The sequence below is a fragment of the Rhinopithecus roxellana genome, chromosome 11 (assembly GCF_007565055.1).
Source record: "Rhinopithecus roxellana isolate Shanxi Qingling chromosome 11, ASM756505v1, whole genome shotgun sequence".
In the NCBI taxonomy this organism is placed as follows: domain Eukaryota; kingdom Metazoa; phylum Chordata; class Mammalia; order Primates; family Cercopithecidae; genus Rhinopithecus; species Rhinopithecus roxellana.
In genome coordinates this window covers 88146521-88162185 of record NC_044559.1, presented here as the reverse complement: position 1 = coordinate 88162185, position 15665 = coordinate 88146521, and the positions used below count along the sequence as shown (strand labels likewise).

The 15665-nt window shown below is 46.1% G+C and overlaps 1 protein-coding gene across 1 annotated transcript in view; it reads right to left on the bottom strand.

The window, feature by feature from the left end:
• Positions 1–10430, bottom strand: part of SEC61A2 (SEC61 translocon alpha 2 subunit) — a 41388-nt gene extending 30958 nt beyond the window's left edge. Inside the window, exons 1-3 of the mRNA XM_030941463.1 lie at positions 10259–10430; positions 6832–6899; positions 3019–3084 (exon numbers count right to left, since the gene is read on the bottom strand). Of these exons, the coding sequence (XP_030797323.1) occupies positions 3019–3084; positions 6832–6899; positions 10259–10265 (141 nt within the window). The 5' untranslated portion in view covers positions 10266–10430. The remainder of the gene's footprint in view (positions 1–3018; positions 3085–6831; positions 6900–10258) is intronic.
• Positions 10431–15665: the final 5235 nt, after the last annotated feature.

Here is a 15665-nt window from a genome sequence, read left to right as displayed (position 1 = left end):
CGGCTGGTGAAAACACAAAATGGGGCAACCAAGAGGTGGGCGTGGTGGCTCACGCCTGGAATCCCAGCACTTTGGGAGGCTGAGGCAGGCAGATCACCTGAGGTCAGGAGTTCAAGACCAGCCTGTCCAACATGGTGAAACCCCAGCTCCACGAAAAATACAAAAATTAGCTGGGCATGATAGCACATGCCTGTAATCCCAGCTACCCAGGAGGCTGAGACAGGAAAATCGCTGGAAACCGGGGGGCAGAGCTTGCAGTGAGCCAAGATCGCAACACTGCACTCCAGCCTGGGCGACCGAGCGAGACTCTGTCTCCAAAAAAACAAACAAACAAACAAGCAAAATGGGACAACCACTTAGAAAAGAGCTGACAATTTCTTATAAAGCTGAGCATACACTTACTATAAACCCCACAACTGTACTCCTAAGTACTCACCCATGAAAAATATCCACAGAAATACATATTCATGAATGTTCATAGCAAATTCATTTGTTGTAGCCAAAATCTGGAAACAACCCAAATGTCTAACAAGTGAATGAATGAATAAACTGTGATAACTTCATACATGAGAACAGTATTCAGAAATAAAAAGGAATGAATTACTGATGTAATGACCATATGAATTAATCTCAAAAAGATGATGATGACATCAGACACTAAAGACTACTACTGTATGATTCTATTTACATGGAGCTCTAGAAAAAACAAACGAAAGTAGAGTAACAGGACGTAGATCAGTGGCGGCCTGGGCCTGTGGAGATTCACTGAGAAAGGTTACAGTGAACTTTGGGGGTGACAGAAATGTTCTGTATCCACAGAGGTTGCAGTTACGTGGCTGCACAAATTTGTCAAAACTCTCCAAAACGTATGGCTAAAAACAGGTGCACTTTACCGTGTATGTATTATACCTCCATAAGGTTGACTTTTTTTTTTAATGGTGGGGAGAGGAGTTTTTTTTTTTTTTTTTGAGACGGAGTCTCGCTCTGTCGCCCAGGCTGGAGTGCAGTGGCCGGATCTCAGCTCACTGCAAGCTCCGCCTCCTGGGTTTACGCCATTCTCCTGCCTCAGCCTCCCGAGTAGCTGGGACTACAGGCGCCCGCCACCTCGCCCGGCTAGTTTTTTTGTATTTTTAGTAGAGACGGGGTTTCACCGTGTTAGCCTGGATGGTCTCGATCTCCTGACCTCGTGATCTGCCCGCCTCGGCCTCCCAAAGTGCTGGGATTACAGGCTTGAGCCACCGCGCCCGGCCAGGGGAGAGGAGTTTCTAAGATGCTGAAAGTAAATGGTAGAAATATGGATGAGTATTCTTTTTTCCTTTGTATTTTTCTTTGTTTCTTTAAACTTCTCTCCCTGACCATTTAAAACAAATTTAAAGCAAGTACAGTAGTAAAAGTACTTAAATTATCAGATCATTTCATTTTTCAGAAAGTAAATATAGTTTTTCTCCAGATTAGGTACCTAATCTGTTCTACTGCTTCCTAATATAATTTTTTAAAAGTTTTACAAGTATTTCAATAGCTTTTCGAACTCCCCAAAAAACCTTGACCTAAATTATCTGGTTTTTATTCATTTATTTATTTGAGATGGCAACCCGCTCTGCTGCCCAGGTTAGAGTGCAGTGGCATGATCTCGGCTCACTGCAACCTCCACTTCCTGGGTTCAAGTGATTCTCCTGCCTCAGCCTCCTGAGTAGCTGGGATTACATGTGCACACCACCATGCCCAGCTAATTTTTGTATTTTTAGTAGAGACAGGGTTTCACCATGTTGACCAGACTGGTCTCAACTCCTGATGTCAAATAATCCGCCTACCTCGGCCTGCCAAAGTGCTGGGATTATAGGCATGAGCCACTATGCCCATCCACCTTGACCTAAGTTATCTTATTTAATCTTTGCAACAACCCTAAAACATAGGCAGATCACATTTCATACTCACACTGTGAAGTTAGCATGTCTGCAAAATTTTATTTGAAAGTATCATTGGGCTGGGTGTGGTGGCTCAGGTGTGTAATCCCAGCCCTGTGGGAGACAGAGGTAGATGTATGGCTTGCCCCCAGGAATTCGAGACCAGCCTGGGCAACATGGCAAAACCCCACCTCTACAAAAAATACCAAAACAATTAACTGGGTGTGGTGGCTCGTGCCGGTAGTCCCAGCTAGTCAGAAGGCTGATGGGAAGATCACCTGGGTTTGGGGAAGTCAAGGCTGAAGTGATCACTCCAGCCTGAGTGACAGAGTGAGACCTTGTCTCAAAAAAGAAACCAAAAAACAAAAACAAAAAAGCACTATCATCGATCGAATTTTAGTAATTTTTAAACATAGTACAACCCAAGATTCTAAAAATTTGGCTTTAGTGTGACCCTTTCCCTGCAAAAGAATTTAAAAATTAGCCAGGCATGGTGGGCACATCTGCTGGCCTACGTACTAGGGAGGCTGAGGCAGGAGGATCACCTGAGCCTAGGAGCTGGAGACCAGCCTGGGCAACATAGAGACCCCGTCTCATTTAAAAACAAAAAATTGCCAGATAAAAAAGGGTGCAGTGGCTCACGCCTGTAATCCCAGCAATTTGGGAGGCTGAGGCAGGTAGATCACCTGAGGTCAGGAGTTCGTGATAAGCCTGACCAACACAGGAAAACCCCATCTCTACTAAAAATACAAAAATTTGGCTGGGCGCGGTGGCTCACGCCTATAATGCCAGCACTTTGGGAGGCTGAGGAAGGTGGATAGCTTGAGGTCAGGAGTTCGAGACTTGGGAGGCCAAGGAAGAAGAATCACTTGAACCCAGGAGGCAGAGGTTACAGTGAGTCGAGATCATGCCTCTGCATCTAGCTTGAGCGACAGAGTGAGACTCCATCTCAAATAAAAATTAATAATAAAAAATAAAAAAGATAATAATCCTTAATATATTGAGCTCAATGTATTTTTTATTTTAACAACAACAACAAAAAATTCCCAAATTCTAACCAATCAAGACCTTAGAACAATGGTAGAGACATTTATTTAACAGTATAATTACATACCTGACAACATACTAAGAAAATGAAGAGCGTTATAGCAGTCCATAGAACCTTCTCTCTAAACTGGATCTGTACAACAAAATAAAAAGAATCATCAATCAAAACCAAGAAACAGCACATTTTTTTTGGGGGGGTGGATTTTTGAGGTTCTTCTTTGGGGCCTAATTCACAAAAGATGGGAATGTCTGTATGTGTTAATAAAGGAAGCATTTTTGTTTATTAGGTACAAAGTTCTATAAACATTTTTTTCTCTCTCATATATACACATACACACACACACGCACAGATGCTTGTTTTTTTTTTTTTTTTTTGAGACGGAGTCTCGCTCTGTCGCCCAGGCTGGAGTGGCACGTGCAGTGGCACGATCTTGGCTCACTGCAAGCTCCGCCTCCCGGGTTTACGCCATTCTCCTGCCTCAGCCTCCCGAGTAGCTGCAACTACAGGCACCTGCCACCACGCCCAGCTAATTTTTTGTATTTTGGAGACGGGGTTTCATCATTCACAGGATGGTTTCTATCTCCTGACCTTGTGATCCACCCGCCTTGGCCTCCCAAAGTACTGGCATTACAGGCATGAGCCACCGCGCCTGGCCCACAGATGCTTCTTGATGACTGGATAAAGAAGATATGCTATATGTAAATAATGAAATACTTTTGAGCCATGAAAAGAATTAAACCATGTCCCTTGCAGCAACCTGGATGAAACTGGAGGAGATTATCTTAAGTGAAATTACTCAGAAGTGGAAAATCAAACACTGTGGGTTCTCACTTAAAAGTAGCAGCTAGCCGGGCACAGTGGCTCACACCTGTAATCCCAGCACTTCGGAAAACTGAGGCGGGCGGATCACCAGGTCAGGAGTTCAAGACCAGCCTGACCAACATGGTGAAACCCCGTCTCTCTAAAAATACAAAAAATATATATATATATATATATTAGCCGGGTGTGATGGTGCATGCCTGTAATCCCAGCTACTCAGGAGGCTGAGGCAGAACTGCTTGAATCCGGGAGGTGGAGGTTGCAGTGAGCCAAGATCATGCCACTGCACTCCAGCCTGGGAGACAAGAGTGAAACTCCGTCTCAAAAAAAAAAAAAAAAAGGAGGAGCTAGGCCTGGCATGGTGGCTCATGCCTGTAATCCCAGCACTTTGGGAGGCCAAGGTGGGCATATCACGAGGTCAGGAGATCGAGACCATCCTGGCTAACACAGTGAAACCCCGTCTCCACTAAAAATACAAAAAATTAGCCGGGCTTGCTGGCCGCCACCTGTAGTCCCAGTTACTCAGGAGGCTGAGGCAGGAGAATGGTGTGAAGCCGGGAGGCGGAGCTTGGAGTAAGCCGAGATTGTGCCACTGCACTCCAGCCTGGGCGACAGAGCAAGACTCCATCTCAAAAAAAAAAAAAAAAAAGTAGGAGCTAAACAATGTGTACACAGGGACACAGAGTATGGAATGACAGACAGTGGAGACTCCAAAGGGTACAAAGGTGGCAGGAAAAGATGGATGATGAGAAATTACTTAATGTGTACAATGAACGTTATTTGAGTGATGGATAGACTCAAAGCCCAGACTGCCACTACACAATACATCCATGTAACAAAACAAATTTAAAAAGATAAATATATTCTAAAAAATTAAGCTCTCTTATATTTGTATTTTTTAAATCTACTGAGGGAAGAATTTTCAAATCTAGATTTTTCAGTTTCTCTTTTACTTCAAAATTTTTACCTTAAATATTTTGATTTTATTATTATTATTTCAAATTTTACTTTAAGTTCTAGGATACATGTGCTGAACGTGCTGCTGTGTTACTTAGGCAGACATATGCCATGGTGGTTTGCTGCACCTATCAACTCGTCATCTAGGTTTAAAGCCCCGTATGCATTAGGTATTTGTCCTAATGCTCTCCCTCCCCTTTCCCCTTACCCCCGACAGGCCCTCCCAGTGTGTGATGTTCCCCTCCCTGTGTCCATGTGTTCTCACTGTTCAACTCCCATTTATGAGTGAGAACATTCGGTGTTTGGTTTTCGAAACAGCAAACTGAAAGCACAAATCCACACAAAAACATAATTAATGTTCTCCATCGTGACATCCTATTATACACTCTTAAATGCCCCTTTTTCCTTTTTGAAGTACCATCTTAAGTGTGTATATATATGTGTGTATATATATATATACACACATATATATATACACACTTTTTTTTTTTTTTTGAGACAGAGCCTCGCCCTGTTGCCCAGGCTGGAGTGCAGTGGTACAATCTCGGCTCACTGCAACCTCTGCCCCACCAGGTTCAGGCAATTCTCCTGCCTCAGCCTCCCAAGAAACTGGGACTACAGGCACACGCCACCGTGCCCAGCTAATTTTTTTGTATTTTTAGTAGAGTCAGGGTTTCACCATGTTGGTGAGGATGGTCTCCATATCTTGACCACCCGCCTCGGCCTCCCAAAGTGCTGGGATTACAGGTGTGAGCCACGGCGCCGGCCTAGATTGTTTTTTAATGTCCCTTTCACCTTAGTAGCAGCTACAACAAACAGCTGAACTTCCTGAATACAAGTTTCTTTACTTTTCATAAAAAAGGTAATTTCAATACAGGCAGTTCTATCTGCATTGTATAGTGTTAAGTGAAACTGAAAAGGAGCCAAAGCAAAACAGAGACCCAGTGTGCACGTGACTCGGTGAATACTGCACTATGTGAAGGTAGGCCTGCTGGTGACAGTGCCATATGAATATTTTATAGACTGCAAAGCCAGGGTTTCTCAGAATGCCTTAAATGTAAATGGAACAACTATTTTTACAAACTCAAAGCAATAAAAAAATACTTCTAGCTGGGTGCAGTGGCTCATGCCTGTAATCCCAGCACTTTGGGAGGCCAAGACAGATGGATCATGAGGTCAGGAGATCGAGACCATCCTGGCTAACACGGCTAAACCCCGTCTCTACTAAAAATATAAAAACATTAGCCGGGCATGGTGGTGGGTGCCTGTAGTCCCAGCTACTAGGGAGGCTGAGGCCAGAGAATGGCGTGAACCCGGGAGGCGGAGCTTGCAGTGAGCTGAGATCGCGCCACTGCACTCTAGCCCGGGTGACAGAGTGAGACTCCATCCCAAATAAATAAATAAATAAATACTTCTAAATCAAATAGTAAGTTTAAAATTTTTTACCTATTTCTATATCCCTATTCCTATGAGTTTGATGAGAAATTTGTAGTTTGATGAAGAATTTCTAGAAACTGGCCAATCTAGAATTAACAGTATTTCCAGAATTTAAATACCTTAACTCTGAGAGTTTGCAACGATAGAAGAACGATTTCACCCAGTCACAATATCTTCTGAATGCATTCCTGTCATTTTTCTTTCCAATGAATGAATCAAGAAATGGGAGGTACGTATTTGCACAAATGCAATTCATTTACATAAAACAGCTGTACTCATCAAAACCTATCCAGCGGACCGGGTTAGTTCTAGTCCAGTAGGTCACATCATTAGCAAACACAATACACACTCTATACTACAGGATTTATGAAGGATCACTACAGACAGGAGAACACTCTGTCTTAACTAACACACAGGCCGAAGAAACACTTAGTTTGGAAATGTCACAACTTAAAGAACAGTCATTTTTGAAAGCATGAGATAATCTATCTAGATTTAAACAGATTTATATTAGTTTTATTCACTTTGTGCCTCTTGCAAGGAGGATGAGCACCAATAGTTTTCCAATTACCAACAGAGAAGGACTGAGGAAAGGAAATGAATTGTGCTGGTTTAGTAGGATAAGTCCTTGAGCTACCCTCTATATTACTAAAATATTATACTTACTTTCCTTTCCGGTTTCTGAATTTCTGGTAGAACTGCACAGAATGGTTTGATAACTTCTAAAAATTTGACTGTAAAAAGAAAAAGAATAAATGTCCCTATTATTATAAAGTTTAAAAAATCTTTCTAGAGAATCAAACACAAATATTCTCTTTCACCAGCAATTCACTCCATCCTTACAGCCTCAAATTAAAAAATCATACTGTTCTCCATCTCAAATGATACGTAAAGGAAGAGATATCATTCAAGAGACAAAAAAGTCCAAATGGTTTGATGGCTAGTCAGCAGAAGCAAAGCAATCCAAGCAATCTTTTTCCAAAACTTTACTTCCTCACACTTGTATCCAATCATTTTATATACAGAGAAAGGGGGCTGTTCAAAGGGCATCATGACATCAAAAAGGGAGCAAATGTACTCTACCGTGGTACCCATGAGACAACGCATGATAGAAGAAAGCAGGTATCAGAGGAGGAAGACAGGAGGGTGCCTTCTGCACTCAGGAAGTACAATAGGAAATGGGCTCTTCTGCAGAGAACTGGCTTAAACAACTGAAAGATGCCAAAATGCGTAGGTGACAAAAAAATCATGCAATCACCTCCTATAGTGAACTTTTCTTTTTTTTGAGACAGTGTCTCGCTGTGTTGCCCAGGCTGAAGTTCAGTGGCACGATCTCAGCTCAGTGCAATCTCCGCCTCCCAGGTTCAAGTGATTCTCCTGCCTCAGCCTCCCGAGTAGCTGGGATTACAGGCGCATGTCACCACACCTGGCTAATTTTTGTATTTTTACTAGAGATGGGATTTCACCATGGTGGCCAGGCTTGTCGCAAACTCCTAACATCAAGTGTTCCTCCCATCTCAGCCTCCCAAAGTGCTGGGATTACAGGCATGAACCATGGCACCTGGCCCCTATAGTTAGCTGTTTTTGTTTTGTTTTGTTTTGTTTTTGAGACGGATTCTCTCTCTGTCGCCCAGGCTGGAGTGCAGTGGTGCCATCTCCGCTCACTGCAAGCTCCGCCCCCCTGCGTTCAAGCAATTCTCCTGCCTCAGCCTCCTGAGTAGCTGGGAATACAGGTGCGCGGCACCATGCCTGGCTAATTTTTGTAGTTTAGTAGAGACGGGGTTTCACCACATTGGTCAGGCTGGTCTCGAACTCCTGACCTCGTGATCCACCCATCTCGGCCTCCCAAAGTGCTGGGATTACAGGCGTGAGCCACGGCACCCCGCCTCTATAGTTAACTTTTTAAAGTATGTAGGCCAGGCACGGTGGCTCACGCCTGTAATCCCAGCACTTTGGGAGGCCGAGGCGGGCGGATCACAAGGTCAGCATATAGAGACCATCCTGGCTAACACGTGAAACCCCGTGTCTACTAAAAATACAAAAAACAAATTATTGGGGTGTGGTGGCGGGTGCCTGTAGTCCCAGCTACTCAGGAGACTGAGGCAGGAGAATGGCGTGAACCCGGGAGGCGGAGCTTGCAGTGAGCCGAGTTCCAGCCACTGCACTCCAGCCTGGGTGACAGAGCGAGACTCTGTCTCAAAAAAAAAAAGTATGCAATCTCTGCTTCATTTCATCAGACCACATTTCATTGCCTGGTAACTCTCCCAGGTAATATCAAAGTACCTGCTTACGTAAAATAACCCAGAGAATTTACAATTACATTTCATCAGAAGTACTGTTTTCCCAGACTAGTCTTGTAGTATATAAAGGTAAGATAAATCAAGGTTCTTGAAGGATAGACACTGTCTTCTGGCGTGGCTTAAGTCAAGTCCTGCCAGAGAACTGAAGGGTGAAAATGACAATCTCTCAAGCAAGCTTCTGTCCTTTGCCAAAGGGTCTGCAATGTGGAGAAAGACAAGCCGCAGCTAGGTATTAATTAGGCTCTGAGGCTCTTCTTCCCCTACAGACACTGGCTTCTGTATACTAACATCTCAAAACTGTCTTAAAGCTGACATGAGTGATTACGTTTCTGTAGTTGCCTAAAGTTGATTTTATTATGTATTTTTTAAGAGCCTCTACAAATGATGGGCAGTCACTGATGTTTGTTTGCTTGTTTGTTTCGAGATGGGAGTTTCGCTCTATCGCCCAGGCTTGAAGTGCAGTGGCAGGATCTCAGCTCACTGCAACCTGTGCCTCCTGGGTTCAAGGGATTCTCCTGCCTCAGCTTCCTGAGGAGCTGGGATTACAGGCGCCCACCACCACACCAGGCTAATTTTTATATTTAGTAGAGACGGGGTTTCATCATGTTGGCCAGGCTGGTCTCGAACTTCTGACCTCCGGTGATCCGCCCTCCTCGGCCTCCCAAAGTGCTGGGATTACAGGTGTGAGCCTCTGCGCCCCACCAGTCACTGATGTTTGACAGAAGGATTCACTAATTGTCATAGGCAGATGTTTGTTACCCAAGTACCATTAGGTTGGTGCTAAAGTAACCGGTTTTTCAAAACTAATTGAAAACCGCAATTACTTTTGCAGCAACCTAATATTTTGGACTTCCTGGAAAGTAAATCTGAATTATGACAGCATTCATCGCTAACGCAAAACAAGTATCAATCACATCAGGAGACTTCCTAGAATCTCTCCATCCCTCTTCCCCTCCACCTCAATCCAAGCCACTCGGATTTCTTGACACTTCATGATCATCTATAAGGGGTATTCATGTTCAAGCAAAGCTTTTGGCTGCCCCCTGTCTATCCTTGTGATGCAGAATTTTACCAAGGGTCTCTCCTACTCCTTTCTAATTTCCCCCAAATGTCCACTAGTTGGCCAATGGGTGCCCTGCTTGGGTATGCACGGCCCATTCATCCAACGAACATCTTCAGGGCTATGCAAGTAGTTGCGCGCACATATGTGGGGTTGAGTGTTAGGGGGAGGGCCCTGAAAAACATTCCTATAACATAAGGCCTCGTCCCTAAGGCTTACACAACCTTACAGTTTTCAGTAAGCGCTACAGAATGAACAGTTTAAGGAAAACGCTGTTACCAACGCACTCCTTTCCTCCCTAAAACACACGCCATGCATCACTTTTTTTAAAATTAAACGAGTTAAGGGAGCTTTATCCAACGCAACATGCCAAGGAAGGATGACGAGGGAATAAAAATACGAGATTTCTTTAACTCCTGAAAAATTAAAAAGTGGTCTAGGTTCACCCGGTGCCCTAACTCCCCGCCCCCAAAACCAATGGCCTCCCAGCGCCATCTCGCCCTCTATCGAACGCAAACCCCGGGCCTCCGGGTCCCGGTACCCGCCAGGCAAGGCCTCGCACGTCTAGGGGAGCCTAGGCAGAGGGCCCCGGCCCGTGCCCTTCCGCAGCGGCCCGGAGCGGCCCGCGCATCCCCGGTCCGCACGACTCCGAGCGAGCGCCGGCCTCACCGCCCGCAGCCCAGGCAGGGCCTGCGTTCCTGGCCAGAGCCCCGCTCCAGCCGCCGCTACTCACTGCCCATGGCTGCTGCTGGGGAGGCCCAGGGGGGAACTGCGGACTCGGCGGTGCCTTCGCTCGGCCCCCGCGGCTCGGGCCTCGGTACCGGCTCCTGACGCGATCCTGCCGGCCCCGCGCAGGCTCCGCCCAACCCCGCGCAGGCTCCGCCCCCGACACGTGACCCGCGCGCCGGCCCGGCCCAGCCCAGCCGCCAGGCCGGCAGTTGGACGACGTCCGCTGCGTTGCCATGGTGACCACCGGCGCCCCGAGAGGCACGGCTGGCTGGCCTGGAGGCAGGGCTGGGGCGGGCAGTCGCGTGGCGTGGGAGCTGCGCGGAAGCCGAGGCTACCGGGTTCTTCGTCGCCTATAGGCTTTCCCGGCTCAGTGTAGAGAAGCCGCCGTTTCCTGGCGCGCCACGGCCGACCCAGGCCTCCTGGGCACCCTTCGGGGAGGCCGCGATCCCGGCGCTGCCGGAGTAGCGCGGGGAACACGGTTCTGGCCCCGAGGCCTAGGGCTGAGCCGCTGAGAGCGGACAGGACCGAACCAATCTTATTTTACCTTTTTTTTTTTTTTTGAGACGGAGTCTCGCTCTGTCACCCAGGCTGGAGTGCAGTGGCGCGATCTCGACTCACTGCAAGCTCCGCCTCCCGGGTTCCCGCCATTCTCCTGCCTAAGCCTCCCAGGTAGCTGGGACTACAGGCGCCGCCACCTCGCCCGGCTAATTTTTTTGTATTCTCAGTAGAGACGAGGTTTCACCGTGTAGGCCAGGATGGTCTCCATCTCCTGACCTCGTGATCCGCCCCATCGGCCTCCCAAAGTGCTGGGATTACAGGCTTGAGCCACCGCGTCCAGGCGCTTCCTTCTTATCGTTATCTCTTGGAAGTTTGTAAAAATTTTTGACACGTCGTTGTGTATAGTTAACAGTTATGAACTCCTCTGTCTCGACATAAGCTAGGCCCCTCCATCTTCTCCAAAACACAGAGATCAGGATCGTACGCCTCCTACCGTGGAACAATTTTCCTGAAGCCACTGTTCTCTTTTTTCTTTTTCTTTTTTTCTTTTTAAGAGCCGGTCTTGCTCTGTGGCTCAGGTTGGAATGGAGTGCAGTGACACAATCATAGCTCACTGCTGCGTCCAACTCCCAGTCTCAAGCGACCTTCCCACCTCAGCCTCCAGAGTAGCTGGGACCAGCAGGTCTGCGCCATCAAACTCAGCTGATCTTCGTATTTTTTGTAGAGATGGAGTCTTGCTATGTTGCCCATGCTGGTCTAGAACTCCTGAGCTCAAGCAATCCAGCTGTCTCAGCCTCCCAAAGTGCTGGGATTACAGGCATGGACCACCACAACTGGCCTCAAGAATCTGTTCTAATGTTCAGACCTATGTCCATGAAATAAATTATATATTTCAAGGGGGTGTGCAATTTAGGTCCAGCTTGCATGGGTCTCTGCTGTATTTGAGGTCAGCTGGGACAGCCCCAGGGCTGGGGACTGGAATGATCAGGTGGCTCCCTCACTCCCCAGTCTGGCAATGGGTGCTGGTGTCAACTCCAGCACCTCCAGATGCCTTCTCCAAGTGGCCCGGGCTTCCTCACAATGTGGTAGCTAGCGTCCAAGGGATGTCCTCAGAACTGAACCAGCATCTTTTACTGCATTGTGTTTGTAGGGGCAGCCACAAGTCCTAGGGACACCTCCTCTAGGGGAGATTGTGGCAAGATTCTGGAAGAACATGTGGGATTCAAAATACTGCTGTGGGAATTTCTGGAAAATCCAATCTGCCACAGTAATAATCTCCCATCCTGTTAATTCATCCTTACCTCACTCTACTTTGTATTAGTCATTTTTATACTTGCCTATCTCCCCTGCTATGCAGTAAACGTCTAGATGGAGTGGGCGTTCTTACTTCTTCTACTATGTACAATAGCCTGCAAAATGATTGACTTAAGTACAGTTTTGACACAAAATTACGAGCTAATTTCATGAATGCAATATCCTTTCAATAAAGATGCACTAAATTCCAGCCTGGGCAACACAGTGAGACCACGTCTCTGTGAAAGGTAAAAAAAAAAAAACACAAAAATCAGCTGGGCATGGTGGTTTACACCTGTTGTCCCAGCTTGTCAGGAGGCCTCAGGAGGATGGCTTGAGCCCTGGAGGCAGAGGTTGCAGTGAGCTGAAATCACACCACGGTACCCCAGCAGTGAGTGGGGGACAGAGGGAAGCAGCAGGGAAAGATGCACTAAATTGAAAATATCACAGAAGGTGAAGAGTATCCTGTGCCTCTTTTTACTGCCTATTTCTGGGATAGTTCCATGGTTCAGGTAAGAGCCTGGGAATGAGCTTTGACACTCTGGATAAACTTTGTGAATTACCCTTCCACCATTCTTTTTTTTCTCTTTGAGACAGAATCTCACTCTGTCACTGGGCTGGAGTGCAGTGGCCAATCTCAACTCACTGCAGCCTCCACCTCCGAGGTTCAAGTGATTCTCCTGCCTCAGCCTCCCGAGCAGTTGAGATTACAGGCACACACCACCTTGCCTGGCTAAGTTTGTATTTTTAGTAGAGACGGGGTTTCACCATGTTGGCCAGGCTGGGCTTGAACTGCTGACCTCAAGTGAGCAGTTCTTACTCTGCCTGCCTTAGCCACCCAAAGTGCTAGGATTACAGGCATGAGCCACTGTTCTTGTCCCCTTCCACCATTTTTTCTGCCACTACACGCCACCCAGGGCTTTTACTTGTTTAACCGCAATGTGCCGCCTCATCTACATCCATCCGGACTCTCACTCTACCTTGGTCTTTCATTGTTTCAGCGCGTCCAACAAGAAAATGTCTCTATGTATAAAATGCGTCGTCTTCTCAAATAGACTGTTAGCCCATTGAGGACAGTGGGCAACCCATTTTGTCTTTTACTTCTGTGTATTTCTAAGGTCCATAAAAATGCAATATAGGGAAGATGTCAATCAAGTATTTCTCGATGAAATACCACTTTACTCTTAAAAGGTCATTTCTGGTGTTCCGTTCAATTCTAGCTGGTTCCCCATATGAGTCAAAGAAAACAGGGACATGACACTAAAGTAATAGCAATTTAATTTTTTTTTTTTTTTTCTGGAGACAGGGTCTCACTCTGTCACCCAGGCTGGGGTGACATGGCGCTGTATCGGCTCATTGCAACCTATGCCTCCCCGGTTCAAGCGCTCTGCCTTCCTCAGCCTCTCAAAGAGCTGGGATTACAGGCGTGAGCCACTGTGCACCCTGTTTAATTTTTTATCTACTATTATTTTTCACAGTAGGGGTCTCACTCTGTTGCCTAAGCTGGAGTGCAATGGTGAGATCATAGCTCACTGCAGCCTCGAAGTCCTTGGTTCAAAGGATCTTTTCACCTCAGACTCCGGAGTTACTGGGACTACAGGCATGTGCCACTAGCCTGACTTAGACCATTTTTAAAAATTAGACTGGGTATGGTGGCTCATGCCTGTAATTCCAGCACTTTGGGAGGTCAAGGCGGGAAAATCATTTGAGACCAGGAGTTTGTGACCAGCCTGGGCAATATAGTGAGACCTAGTCTCTACAAGAAAAAAAAAAAATGTTTAATTAGCAGGGCGTAGTGGCAGGCACATTAGTCCTAGCTATTTGGGGGCCTGAGGTGGGATGAACACTTGAGCTCAGGAATTCGAGGCTGCAGTGAACCATAATCATGCCACTGCACTCCAGCCTGAGGGACAGAGTGAGACCCTGTCTCTAAATAAATAAATAAATAAAATTGCAGTTGGCAGCGAGGAAAGGCATCTGCTTTAGATTGCACTTTATCAGATTTAAATGCAATGACTATGAATTCCTCTTTCTATAGAGTAAGAGCTTTTGGGGTTTTTTAATTGATGAATACTAGATGTACATACTTTCAAGGTGCATGTGATAATTTAATACATTCATATAATTTATAAATATCAAAATGGTGAATTTGGGACATCCATCACCTTAAATATTTCTCTTCTCTCTTTTTTTTTTTTTTTTTGAGACGGAGTCTCGCTCTGTCACCCAGGCTGGAGTGCTGTGGCTGGATCTCAGCTCACTGCAAGCTCCGCCTCCCGGGTTCACGCCATTCTCCTGTCTCAGCCTCCCGGGTAGCTGGGACTACAGGCGCCGCCACCTCGCCCGGCTAGTTTTTTTGTAGTTTTTAGTAGAGACGGGGTTTCACCGTGTTAGCCAGGATGGTCTCGATCTCCTGACCTCGTGATCCGCCCGTCTCGGCCTCCCAAAGTGCTGGGATTACAGGCTTGAGCCACCGCGCCCGGCCAGTTTTTTGTATTTTTTAGTAGAGACAGGGTTTCACCGTGTTAGCCAGGATGGTCTCAATCTCCTGACCTCATGATCTGCCCGTCTCGGCCTCCCAAAGTGCTGGGATTACAGGCTTGAGCCACCGCGCCCGGCCTTCTCTTTTCTTTAAAATAGAACCATTTGAATTCTCCTCTAGCTATTTTGAAATGTATAATAGATATTGTAAACTGTGGTCACCTACTGATCCATCTAACAGTAGGTCTTATTTCTTCTATCAAACCATATATTTTTACTCGTTAATCTACTTCTCTTCATCCCCCCACCCCTTCCCCTCTCAAACTATGGTAACAACTGATCTACTCTCTATCTTCGTGAGATCCACTCTTTTTTTTTTGAAATGGAGTATTGCTCTTGTCACCCAGACTGGAGTTCAATGGCAAGATCTCGGCTCACTGCAACCTCTGCCTCCTGGGTTCAAGTGATTCTCCTGCCTCAGCCTCCCCAGTAGCTGGGATTTACAGGCACCCACCACCACGCCCGGCTAATTTTTTGTATTTTTAGTACAGACAGGGTTTCACCATCTTGGCCAGGCTGGTCTTGAACTCCTGACCTCAGGTGATCCACCCGCCTCAGCCTCCCAAAGGCCTGGGATTACAGGCGTGAGCCACTGCACCTCACCGAAATCTACTTTTTAAGTTCCCACGTGAGTGAGAATATCCAAGTTTTGTCTTTCTGTGCTTGACTTATTTCACATAACATAATGACCTCCGGTTCCATCCATGTGGCTACAAATGACAAGATTTTGTTTTTTTTAAAATGGCTGAATAATATTCCATTGTATATATGTAACTTATTTTCTTTAATATCCAAATACATATAAGAAAAATGTAGGTGAAGCTTTTGGAACCTCAAAAGTCTTGATCCTTAATCTGTGACTTCCTTCCAGTGTAATCTTTTTTTTTGGAGGGGGTAACCCTTTTATTTCTTCAATTTTGTAAAAGGGTCAGGCATGGTGGCTCACACCTGTAATCCCAGCACTTTGGGAGGCCGAGGCAGCCCGATGCAAGAGAATCTCTTTTTTTTTTTTTTTTTTTTTTTTTTTTTTTTTTTTTTTTTTTTTTTTTGAGGCGGAGTCTCGCTCTGTCGCCCGGACT